At 44.8% G+C, this 13,238-nt stretch overlaps 1 protein-coding gene across 8 annotated transcripts in view; it reads left to right on the top strand.

Annotated features, from left to right (window-relative positions):
- Positions 1 to 13,238, top strand: part of MYO5A (myosin VA) — a 105,005-nt gene that overhangs the window by 21,426 nt on the left and 70,341 nt on the right. For all 8 annotated transcript variants that reach the window (XM_054214457.1, XM_054214456.1, XM_054214453.1 and 5 more), the window contains exon 4: positions 3,964 to 4,108. In XM_054214457.1, the coding sequence (XP_054070432.1) occupies positions 3,964 to 4,108 (145 nt within the window). The remainder of the gene's footprint in view (positions 1 to 3,963; positions 4,109 to 13,238) is intronic.

Here is a 13,238-nt window from a genome sequence, read left to right as displayed (position 1 = left end):
GTGCCGTGCCGCGATTTCCTCACTCTGGCTATTCCTAACCTGCGGATGCTGAGCAGAGCGCATCTGCTCCCGGTCCTGCTCTCAGACCACGGGGGGCTGAATCAGACTTTGCCTCCCTCTGCTCGCAGCCAGCCTTCCTCCCCGTAGGAGTGGGAGATGATTCATACCTACGTCTCATCCCATCATGCAGTCAGAGCATGACTAGAGGCACAGAATAATTTAGGTTGGAAGGGACCTCTGGAAATCTTTGGTGGAGCTCCCTACTTAAAACAGGTCTGATCAGACGGGGTTGCTCAGGGCTTGGACCAGTCAAAGCATCTGAGTATTTGGGTACCTCCAGTGACGGAGATACCACAGCCTCTCTGGGAAGCCCTTGCTGAGTTCTGGTCCCGGCACTGGGAAACCACCTCAGTTCCCCCAGTTTAGACATCGTCCGTGTTTCTGTCCTTAGTGCCCCCACGGCAAAGCTCTTGATGGAGGAATGTTTTTCGAAAGGCCTTTTGAGCTTGTAAGGGGTTTTCAGTCTGAGTTTCATTGTTTTATAGTTTCTCATAGAGCTGGAAGGCCTTTAACTCTTCATGGAATGGGTCTGCCAAAGGGCGTGGGATGGCGGAGCTTGGTTGGCTGTTTTGCTTCTAAACAAGTCTGAAGTGATGAATCTGGGAGCTGTGTGTGGGTTTGTTAGAAACACGTGGAGCCAGGAGCGTGGGGGTTCCCTCCCGGTGGTCCAAGTGCAGGGGAAGGAGGTTGAACACTAACTGGTGACCTGAGGAATGCAGAATGCTGTGGATTTATTCGCTTGGGATGTTGGCACATGTACCTTATGTTGTAAGCTAAGGAAAATAAAGCTGGAGTGTTGGCCTTCGTAAACCTGGTCCTTTGGCCACGGACGTTCACTGTTCAAACTACCCCACCAGTTCCCGTCCTGAGTACAAGTGGCTTCCCCTCTGCAAAGATTATTGCCTTGGAGCTCTGCCTGCGGGAGGAGTTGTATTTGCCTCCTTAATCCGATTCCTGCATTACCCAGGTTAGTTTAAATACCCCGTGAAGGTGGTTTAAGCTAACCCAGCTGATTTAGCCCGGAGGAGATTAAAAACACTTTAATCCACCACGAGAACTACGGTAACATTATTCTCAACCAGCAGAACTAGAACTGGGAGGGATGGATGTCCACGGCACTAGAAGTGAATTCAGCCATGCTGTCCTTAGTGTCATATGTCACATGGATGTTAAAGTCTTTAAAATTTCACTTTGAAGTAATCCAAGCTTTTAAACAGAAAACCTCCTGATTTCTTAATTTCACGTCAGCCTTTCACCAGCAATTCAGAGGTGATTTATAACATTGCTTTACTATCGGGACTATGAAATGAAGGATTAATGAAGGAAGTTGCATAAGTTACAAGGGAAAATGTGAATGCTTACATGGAAAGACGGCTCTGGCTGTGACGAAACCTCAGCGAATACTGCTGGTTAGTCCAGATGTGCAAAGTACTGCCTGCTGTGCAGGAGGGCGAACTTTAATTTAAATGAATATGTTAATTATATTAATATCCTGTTTGTCCACAAATGGATGAATATGTTCAAGATAAAAGAATTAGCTAAGAAGAATGGCAAAAAGAGTAGCCAGGGTTTTATTTAGTGTAATTGTAGGAGCAAAACCACACGTAAACTTGATTTGGGAAGGCCCATGATGTTTCTTAAAACAGCAATATGATTTAGTGGAGATGAAGAGAACTTCTATATAAATTAATCTGGATTATAGTCCTGTGAGACAGGCTGATTTAAAAGTTCTGTAGAAAGCATATAATTCCTAACTCAGTTGATTTGGATATTTCCATATGGCAGTCGCTCGCAGATTTTACAGATCACTACTGAAGTTAAGTGATTTAATATGCTGGAGACTTCTCACGGGGCTGCTTGTTTTGAATTTCTGAAGGGTTTATTTTTGCCAACGTAGCCAAAAGCAGGAGGGAATTGTCTGAAGCCTCGCACAGCTTTCTTTTTAATGTCTCTTTGATTAGACGTGCAAGCCTGGGAGGCTCGGCTCAGCGGCGCACCCTTACTTAACTTTTTACTGCTTTTTCACAGTTAGAGAGGGCAGATGTTAAATACCAACACTGAAAGCATTCCTTGAGTCTGCTAGTACTGAGGCCCCTTCCCCTCCCTAACCCTCCCTCTTATTTTTTGGCTCATCCCTACAGCATTAGAGCTTGGCATAAATTTTTATAGAGACTTTTCACTCGAGCTCCTGAGTCATTTTGGTGAAGTCATGGCTGATGGAAAAACACTGACACTCTCTTTACCTGGGCGTGTCTGGCCATAAAACTTGCGATATATTCAAGGAAATGGATCAAGGTCTCTCGAATCTCTTTGTGAAAGGTATTCTATTGTTGTTTAGTGTTTTTGCTATGGCTTGTGCTTGATCCATACACGCATGCCAGGATTTAAAAATGGGACGATGCTCCCGGCAGCCATGCCAGGCTATAGGTGCTTTCACTTCTCCCGGCTTTTCCATGGAAAATTTCGGAGGTAGACATCACACCACCGTAATCTGGAATCTGTGCTGAGGAAGTGTGTGTGCACGTGTGAATTCTCGAGTAAATTTAGAAGCGAGTTGACCGCCGTGGGAATGGTCCTGGTGCAGGTTCTTCAGGGATGGTCTGTGCAAGGAGCATGTGTGCAGCATGCTTGCTACAGCCAACGTGCAGCCGTCTGTGCCCACATTGCAGCTTTTAGGCACCAAAATACATATGTAAGAAGAAATTCCGTTTTTTAAAATGGCCACAGTTAAAATTAGAGTTTCTTTTCTTTTTCTCCCACCTTATCCCATTGTCAAGGTGAGGAGGAATGGAGGAATGTCAAGAGAGCAGAGGCCGCCTGGCACGGCTGGCTCTGGTGTGGCAGCGATCAGTGCTTTCACCCGTGCAGGGGCACACAGGCATTCCTTACCCGTTGTAAACGCTGCAGGAGGGAAAGGTGTACGTAATCTTCGGCAAATCATCCCCGTGGGCAGAGCATTCCTTGTTTCTCGTGGAAAAAGAAAATCATACCAAAAGCCTTGGAGATCCCCCTTTGTGGCTCGGAAGGGTGTACGGAGTAAGACTGAGTTGTCCTGTGCAGGGAGAGTAAAGGGATGGCATGAGTTTAGAAATGCTGTAGTAACGAGCAGTGTTTAAAAAGGCGGATACGTGTTTACCTGGGATGGAAAAACTAGAAAATGGAAAGTGTAACTAGTCATACAGACAGATGCATAAGATGAGGGTTTTATGGTGCCTTCTAGAGTTGTAATTACTCAGTTTCCTGACATGACTGTGTACCGCTGTGTATCAGCCCGATGAGATGTGTCTACATGGATTTTTTTTTTTTGATCCCTTTGAGCAGGAGGTTGTCCTGCCTGGCTGCTAGAGATGCCCTGGAATCCAAATTGCACCATGACTCTCCTTTGCCGCTTGTTACGAAAACTGAAAATGTTATTCCTGGGCGCAGCGTAACGGCTGAGGGGTTAACACGCTTCACATATCCAAACTGGCAGTCGGCGAGGCCACGTAATCGTAGTCATTCACAAATCACGTTATCATTTGTAATTTACAGTAAAACACAGGGAAGTACAATGCACGTTCATTGGTTTACTGCCCTGAGCAGGCCGTATTTCAAGTCCATACACTCCGAATCTGGTTGTTCCGTGCACGCTAACTTTAGAAAAGGTGGATAGAGAGAAAAAGTAAAAAGTTGTCCCTGATGTGTTTCCTAAAGCAGGGTAGAAGTAAGCTCATGTGACACTATTTGTATGCAAAACTGTGGTCAGAATAAATATTTGTTGGAGTCAGTAATATCAGATCCTTATTCTTCTCTAGTTAATATTTTTAGACAGGCTAGAACAATAGTGGGTGTTAAAGCCATTTTTTGGTTTGTTTTCTTTTGAAACAACTATTAGTAATTCCTTTTGTTTCATTTCCTTTGTAGGTATCGTCTTAGTGGCCATAAATCCTTATGAACAACTGCCTATCTATGGCGAAGATATCATCAACGCGTACAGTGGCCAAAATATGGGGGATATGGATCCACATATCTTCGCGGTGGCTGAAGAAGCATACAAGCAGATGGCCAGGTTTGTAGACCACTAGTCCTGAATTCATTGTTTTTCTAAAAGGAATAAGACTTAAAGTTTCTGGCCCGTGGCCTTCTCTTTAATTTATGCCTCATTAAATATTTTGCAAGATCTGTCTTCCATCCAGTGTTTTAGTACGTTTCACTAGAGGGTAATTTGCCTAAGTTAGCGAACAGTAAAGCGTTTCCAATGCCATGGGGGGATCATGGCCACTGACAAGTAACAGGAATAACCACAGATCTCGTCGGTATTTAGGTCTAAAATTAGCCCAGTGCTTTATAAGATTATGTTGTTTTATTTTGGTTAGCAAAATGTGGAGATACTTTTTAATCATCAGTGGATTTTTAAAGATAAAGGTGCCAGATTCTTAACCGTTTTGTGTTTATACGTGATACTGACAACAGAAAAAAAATCACTCGGCTTATGGGTGCTATTATAGGCTCCTAGTCACGTCGGTACAGTCCTGGCTATGTAATCTGCCTGTGGCTGTCGGTGACTCGAATTAAGAGGGAGCAGATACTGCACGGAGTGCCTGAAAACGGTGTCTCCAAGGACACTGTAACAGCTGTGCAGGAAATCCTCTTTTCTTTAAACATTGCATGAAAATGAACTTGTCACCCAAGGAGGTGGTTGGTAGAGACTTCTGCCCCTTCACCCCAAGAACCTGCTTGAACTGAGAACAAGAACCTGAGGAGCTTTTGAAGTATTTCGTGTCTAGGATAAAGGTCTTTTGGGGTGCTCTGTGGAGCAAAGTGGTCCCTGGTAGCTTCCCTGATTAGCTGCGAGCTATTGATACGGTTTTCCTGGTTGACCATACAGTCCATGATCAAATTAATGAAGTAAAACAGTGGCAGATCTCTGGATTAACTGCAGTGGCCCTCCAGCCGTACTGCAGGAGGGGGAGGCAAGGGGAGAATGGCTTGAAAATGGTAAAAGGTTCATCTTTGAAACTAGCTATCTGTTCATTTAAGGATCCGTATAAGAGCAAGGGTGAATAAAATGCTCTGTACGCTGTGAAGTTAGTCAGCTGCGTACGTGAAATGGTGATTCATGGTACCCACGTAATAGATAATTTCAAAAGAAAACGGTACGGTACAGTGCAACACTTCATAACTTAGAGTAATTTCGAAATAGCCAGCGTTTCAAAAATACCTTCCATCTGCACTGTTCGCTTGCGGAAGTATTCGCCTTACTTCCTTTCTGCAAAGAAAATAGATATATAGTCTGGTATGGGAACATAAAGGCAAAACTGCGTGTTATGGCAGTGGCATCTGCATTGTGGCTCTTTCAGTCTCGCTCACTGTTTTACAGGTCTAGATCACTGTTTTTTTAAGCAGATGTGCTGCTCAAGTCCCTCTAAAAGCTCTACAAAATAAGAATTTGTTAGCCTTATTTGACGTCTGTGGCACGGTATAGTGACCTCCCGTTATGTGTCAGTGATGGATGTAATCCAGATTCCCAGAATTTTTGTTCTTAATGTTAACAAGTGGAAGTAAGAGGCTGGAGGGGGATCTCTAACGACTGTCTGGAGCAGGCTTACCTCTTAGCTGCGTTGAAATTTCCAGTTGCCGGATCGCCTGTATTCCCTGTGCTTGCTGGCTGCAGCCTGTGCAGTGGAGATGGCTATCTGCCACCGTCTGCATCCTCTGCCCTCGGAGGAAGACTCAGAGGGCTGAGATTTTGGCTAGAGTTTCTGCTGTGGTTTTTTGCTTTTTGTGTTAATTGCCTGCTCTTCAGCTCTCGCTGCACCCTCCAGCAATTCCGCTGTCCTGAATAACAACAAATAAGATGTGGTAGAAGTTCCTTTTTGAAACAAATGATGAGAAGTTACATAAGCATGGAAATGATCTTAAATAATCCTTTTGCATCAATGAATTAATGCCTTTGTGTATCTACAACGTGTTATAAACAATTTGTTGTTCTTTTGTGAATAGCTGACAGTACTTTCAGAGGTGCAAAATGAAATCTGGGCATGTCATGAAAATGAAAAAAATTCCTCTACACTGACATAACGATTTCATTGTTTATTTCATTTCCTAATGTTTATTTCCTTTTCTCTCTATTTTTTTCTTGTTTGTTTTTAAGAACTTTTTCTGTCATTTGGACATACTGGGTTTGCGCATTGAACTTCATTTTCTAATGCTGTTTCCAATTCCTTAATCAATTGTCCTGCCCATTAACTTCAGTGATACTTTCTACACTCTGAAGGAATCACCTTTTAGTCCTGAATTATGAAGTTAAAGAAGAAAATGCACAGATTTACATTTCTGCAGCTGGTTATTCCTAATTGTCTGTGACTATTTCATTAATGCTTTAATAATTGCATTGAATATTCATATGGTAGATACTCATATGGCATTAATCTGCATTTATGCATCTAATTGGTGAGATTTATTTTTCTGTTGTTTCTAGTCTTTCCTAACTCCATGTTTAAATTATCACTGGAATAATTGGTCATGATGCTCCTATCCATAAGGCTTCAGCGAGCTCTTCTAAATATTTACTCCTTAAGTCTTCTTGTTAATTTATAATTTAATGACGTGGAATTTGTTCTTGCCGGCTTCATTACTCCATGTGCTGTGGCTGAGAAACTCTTTCCGTGCACATGGTTGTAACTAAATGATCTCTGTGGTCTTCTTCAGCCATAGAAAATGCCCCATGACAGCAATCAGGAAAGCTGGTGATTACACACTAAATACTTGCACTGTGTCTTTGGGAAAAATACGGTGCAAAAACATTGACTGCTGGAATGACGGGGATGGAGCTCACATCTGGCTTGTGCATGAGAAGTGATGCTCAGCGACTGCTCGGGGTTAATTGCAGCACAAAGCAGCACATCAAGACTCCTCCGCGTGTGGGGTGTTCTGGGTAGAGCGAGCCGGGTGGCGTGGCGTGGTGTGGCGTGCGTGGGCTGTGGAGGGGTGTGCCCCTGGGGACAGCCAGGATTTCCCCTTTCAACGGCAGATCTGTTGCCAGTTTCCAGTAGAGCGTTAGTGAAAAGGAATTACGGGTCTTTTTTTACCCGTATCTGACAATCAGTGATTGCTGTTTGCTCAGGAGCTTCTTGTCTTTTCCAGCGCAGGAAAACATGCACAGCTCTTCTAAGACTAATCTCATTTTTGATTATTATTTCTTTTCTTTCTTTTTTTTTTTTTCTTCTTTTTTCCCTGCTCTGCACTCTCGGCTTTTATTCCCACTTCTCATCTGTATCTCTGTGCCTTTTTTCTTTTCTCTCTCCATCTCCTACAGCTCCTCTGCCCAGACTGGCAGCTTCATTCCCAACACCTTCCCTCTGCTGTGCCCAAAATAAGCAATGAACTAGTTTTACAGCTGCCTTTAAATTGCGTTTTAGCAATTATGTACACCTCATACTTACCAATAGCTTCATCGGTTTGGGTTGTACGATGCTCCAGCCGGCAGGTGCGAGGGTTCCGGAGCAGATCTCTCCCTCCGTCCGAGCAGGAGGAGATCCAGGGGTGAGGGAGCAGGATCGGTGGGAGGGGGACATGTCCCAGGGGCTCCCCCCGCCTCAGGGCGTTCCTGCAGAGCCCTCTGGGGGCTGCTGGGGTTCTGGAGGAGCACAGCTGTACACAGCTGGAACAAGGTGTGCTTTTGGGAAGAGCTGGCACCTGCCTGCCCGGGTCTCTCTCTTCTCAAGGGTGGGCAATGGTTCATGGATAGCTTGCTTCGCTTGAGCAAACGTATACCGGCTCAGGACAATGTTTAAGGCACACAAGTGATTTAAAAGCAAGTAAATTGTTATTGAAGAACTTATTTTTGTCTCAGAAATACAAACCACAATGTCAGCACGTGGGTGTTTGCGTGTGTTGGATCCTTTGAACTACAATGCATACCACCTTTGTAAGTCAGCATTTACAAATTATTAACAAAAAAGAAGTTCGGTCTTCACAGTTATCCCTCTGTGGTAACTATGAAAATTGAGGCAAAGCATCAGTTGGCCAGTATTTGGTTTGGGTTTTTTTTTGTTTTTTTTGTTTTTTTTAACAGTAGCAGTTACAACTTCAGTGGGAATTATAACCATCAGCAGGTGCAGCTCATTTTCTTTGTAATATTTGGTACAAGCCTCCATTTTTAACTGTATGGTTTGCAGTAAGTGGAGATGTTGATGATTATGCTCTTGAAACTGTTAAAGAATTGCATTAATGTATGAGACTTATGATTATCAGTTTCCTAACTCTATTAGGGAAAGAAGTTCTAAATCACTCTTACACAGGATCCCTTCGCCTGCCTAGTAAGGGTATATTGCAGTAATTAAGATAATGTTGTTTTTTATCAGCACTTTGTTGGTCTGGTTTGTTCCATTCTGCTTGTCATTGTTGACAGATACAGCAGAGTTCAGTGCTTTTCAATTTAAGAAATTAGCTTGGAGATTTCCTTCTGATTAATTAGTAAAGTTGTTTAGCAAAGTGCAAATTGAAAGTAACAGAATTACATACTGATGAGATCCCTATGAAACTCTGTGAATGCCAGGACGGAAAGCAACAGTGTTTAAAGCATCAGTCTCCAAAGTTTTGCTTTTTCTGTTTGGACGAAGTACAATGATTTATTCAATGTTGGTGCGTATCTTTTTCATTAAATTACCTTTAATAAGTAGGCTGCCTCTCTGTTTTGTCAGATTTTCGGCATGTGGCTGATGGCTCGCAGCTACAGGAAGATTTTTTTTCCTATTCGTGTTTGTTCCAAAGGAACTTGGTGAGCTGTTGAGTGGGTGTTTTGGAAGCACCTTGACTGACAGTCTCCAGCTATCCCAGGCATCCCAAGATGATGTCCTCCTACAAAAATGCACGTCTGATCAGCTGCTGCTTCGCTTCCGAGCGTCTGATAAAGGGATGCTCTATTCTCCCCTGGCAGAAGTCGGGGGGGGGGGATGATGAACAGCCCGTCACGAGTCTGCATCCAGTTATGCAATGAGAGCCTGCTGTGGTGGGCATCGCACGAACCTATGAGGGCTTCGACTTAGGGCTTTGGCATATGACTTTCTAAATGAAATACTTACCTTGAAAAGAGGTGTCCTTTTGGGGCTCTGTTGTTAGAACTGGAATGAAAAGGGCAATTGTCCTTTCTGGTGAGAGCAGATGATTTTGCAATAGTCTCCTAGACTTTGGGTCTGGCGTGTTATGGTGTTACAGGTACAAGAGAGCAGATGGGGTATCAACTTGCTGGAACGTCAGGGGCCTACTTGTCCGAGCAGTGATTATTTTTAGGCAACAAAAGGGTTAAGTCTGGTCATAGCTGGAAGCTGGAGTTCATGTGAGGTGTCCTGCTGGTAGCTAAGCAATGAGCTTTCCTAAACTATTGCAGGAGTGACCTCTGACTAATCCCTAGATAAATCAGTTGCATAGTGCTGGCTCATCTTTGTGCTCCTCTGGAGTGCAATCTGTCATGATTTTGCAGCGTGTGCTGACCTCGGTTTCCTTCATTTGTATGTGTCGAGAGACGTTACCATCAATTCATTATCTTCTCACCTTTTGCCATTTTTACAGTCAAGAGCTGTGTTTCCTGGATACAGTTAACATGGCAAGTGGTGTGATTTGTTAAATTAGAAAAAAACCCAACACAGTACATCTGCTGGTTTTGAGAGAGTTGCAGAATGTTTTTACCAAGCTGTTGTTGTTGAAGACCAAAAGATGCTTAAGAACTTGAGGTGTTTCGGAGTGTCTGAGTTTGCAGATGGAACAGACTCAAGAGAATTCAGGTTATGTATAATAGTAATATTTCACCTCCATGAGCAGATCTCAAAGTCCTTTACAGAAGAGATCAGTATCATTATTTCCACTCTGTAAGTTGCAACAGACATGGGGAGTGAGAGAGCAACTTTGGCGAGCTCACCAAGACGACATAGAGCCCCTGAATCAAAAGTCCTGGTCCGGTTTCTGATGACTCGATCCCACCAGCTTGACAAGACAGTATGTGAGAACAGAATATGTAATATGTACTGCAGCAGTTAAATGGCTTTCCTGGTAACATTCTCCCAAAGCTAATTTATTTTCAATATACGAAAATTAACATGCTATATTTTGTATGCCTTCGTCTCCCGCAGCATTAAGGGGTCTCTGTGCCAGGTAACATGTATTGCATAATAATGTTTGCTTTCATGGAAGGCGTGATGTTTTCCAGGCGCTTTATAGGCCTTCACCAAAGTCTGTCTCCTCTAATGCTGGTCTATCAATTTCTGCTTGTGTAGAAGACAAGTAAGGCAGAGATGGTGTGCTGTGGCCGTGCCTGGTCAGCCCAGAGCTGAGCTTCCAGCCCCTGGTCCTGTGCATAGAACGACATCTTTTCTCCAGTGGCTAAAGAAGATGTCAGTGAGAAACGCTGTTAGGCTTAAAAAAACAGGTAAACTGGAAATATATTTAGAAATGTGGTTAAAGAACATGGTTTGTTGGATGAATGTGTCATGCCTATTAAAAATGAATGATTTTACAAAGAATTAATGTACTGCTTAGTCAGGAGCAATTGCCGTGACTCAAGGTGCAGCTGAAGGTGTCTCCGAGTTGTTGGTGCGTGGTGTCTCTGCGGAGCGGGATGTGTCAGGTCAGAGCACGTTAGATCCAGATAGTCAAAATAAACCGATGGGTGCAGGGTGTGCCGGTGGAGCAGACCAGGAAACAGGGCTGCTCTCCTGCTCCTGGGGCACAGCGCTAGGAACTCGCTTGTTCTTCTCTTCCCCCCTCCCCATCACATCAGCACAGAATGGTTCAAATCACTTTAGTCTCTAATAACAATAACCCTTAGCGCTTACTTTGCACATTCTGGGTGTTTTGCGAAAGTTACCTCATTAATCTGCACAACAGCCCTTTGAGGGTGGAAAAAATAATTATCTGTGTCAGGCCGCACCTTTTGGGATGTGCCGATGCAAGTGAATTTGGAGGCTTCGGCACTGGGAACGCTGGGATGCCATGGCTCCGCAGGGAAGGAGGGGCTGTGCCTGCTGCACAAAGGAGTGCTGCAAGGAGGAAACTTTAAAAATGGGGAAAGGAGGATTTCTTGCAGTACAGGTGAAGGTAGAGCACTGGGGTGGTGTTTATTGGCGCTGCCTGGTTGCTTCTCCGCAGGAAAGTGGTGGGTCTGTGCCAGCCTCATGAAGTTCAGCCAGGCCAAGTGCAGGGTCCTGCATGTGGGTTGGGGCAATCCCAAGCACAAATACAGGCTGGGCAGAGAATGGATTGAGAGCAGCCCTGAGGAGAGGGACCTGGGTGTGTTGGTGGACGAGAAGCTCCACACGAGCCAGCAATGTGCGCTCACAGCCCAGAAAGCCAACCCCATCCTGGGCTGCATCCCCGGCAGTGTGGCCAGCAGGGCGAGGGAGGGGATCCTGCCCCTCTGCTCCGCTCTGGGGAGACCCCACCTGCAGTGCTGCCTCCAGCTCTGGGGCCACCAACATGAGAAGGACATGGACCTGTTGGAGCGGGGCCAGAGGAGGCCACGAAGATGATAAGAGGGCTGGAGCCCCTCTGCTGTGAGGACAGGCTGAGAGAGTTGGGGTTGTTCAGCCTGGAGAAGAGAAGGCTCCGGGGAGACCTTAGAGCCCCTTCCAGTACCAAAAGGGGCTACAGGAAAGATGGGGAGGGACTTTATCAGGGAGTGGAGCAATAGGATGAGGGGTAACGGTTTTAAACTGAAAGAGGGTAGATTTAGCTTCGATATTAGGAAGAAATTCTTCACTCTGAGGGTGGTGAGACACCGGCCCAGGTTGCCCAGAGAAGCTGTGGCTGCCCCATCCCTGGAGGTGTTCAAGGCCAGGCTGGATGGGGCTTGGAGCAGCCTGGTCTAGTGGGAGGTGTCCCTGCCCAGGGCAGGGGGTTGGCACAAGATGATCTTTAAGGTCCCTTCCAACCCAAACCATTCTGTGATTCTAAGGTGACCTCTCAGGCAGAGAGGCTCAGCAGCTACGTAAAGAGAACAGAAAGATGTGCTTGTGTTATGCGGGCTGTAGGAAGCAGTTGGAAAGTAATCAGACAAAGTTGAGGTGCTTTCCCATGTTCAGGAGGCAAAGCGCCAAATCCAGATACAGGGGATAACGGAACTTATTTAGGGCTGCAATGAATTTTGTGATTAAAATCGTTTGTTCAGAAGGTTGATGAAGGGCAAGATGCTGCGAGATGTGCCAGGGAGGCTGCCCGGACCTGGCTGCTGCTGTTCTCAATCCGTCCGAGAGCGTTAGAAAACTGCTGAATTAATTCTTATTTATTTATTTATTTATTTATTGAACAGTTAAATTACACCTCTTTGAAAAGCAAATTCTGGCTTTGTAGAGTTGCCAGTTTTTAGGATGGCTCCTAGCAGATGCTGCGCGCCTTGGGCTGAGTTTCAAAGGGCTTTGCGCTGAACAAGTGCTGCTGAACGTGTTCAGCCTTGTTTGCTGCCACACACCACCACGCTCAGGCAAAGGTGAAGCTAAATATATTGCACTGACTCGTGTTAAAGCTTCCAGGGGTGGTGGGTTTTACAGCTGCCTTTCACTGTAGGCTAAGTGTAAAATCCAATTTTGGTCTTTGAGTAAAGCAAATAACGGTACCAAGGCAAGCATCGCCCAGGTGTGGAGCCCCATTGCCCAAAGAGGGGACCCGGGACCTCCCCTGGCAGGGGACTGTGGAGGGCAGGTCCTGGGGAGAGCACGGGCTGCTGAGCTCTGCCAAAATAATCCTTGTCTCTCTCCCAAACCACGTTTCCTGCTGGAAAAAGAAGAGTGTTCTAGGAAAAAAAAAATATGGACGTATTTTGGTTTCACGTTTACAGTCACCGGTATTTTTAGGGAACGCTCTATTTCAACATTTATTGAAGTCAGACCTGTTTAGTGAGCCTTCGGGTGAGGTGTGCAAAACCTTATTGTTTCATCTTATAGCATGGATTTGTCCTTCTGGGGCTGGGAAGTTCCTTCCTGAACTTCTTAATTAGTTAATCCAGCTGCTTTCTGTGAAGCTCACGAAACATTCGATACTGCAGAGAACTCTTAACTTTATGATGAAAGCTGATGGATTTCGCAAGAAAGGAGTTTAAAATCTTTTCTGTGGGTAATTATTCCAAGACCAAATAAGCTGTTTGGAATGGGTGGAGCATTAAATTTCTTTCTCTATTCCTATAATATAACATCAATACTTCTAAGTTA

The sequence above is a fragment of the Rissa tridactyla genome, chromosome 9 (assembly GCF_028500815.1).
Source record: "Rissa tridactyla isolate bRisTri1 chromosome 9, bRisTri1.patW.cur.20221130, whole genome shotgun sequence".
Taxonomy (NCBI): domain Eukaryota; kingdom Metazoa; phylum Chordata; class Aves; order Charadriiformes; family Laridae; genus Rissa; species Rissa tridactyla.
The sequence above is the reverse complement of the archived record's forward strand: the minus strand, read 5'-3'. Positions and strand labels throughout refer to the sequence as shown.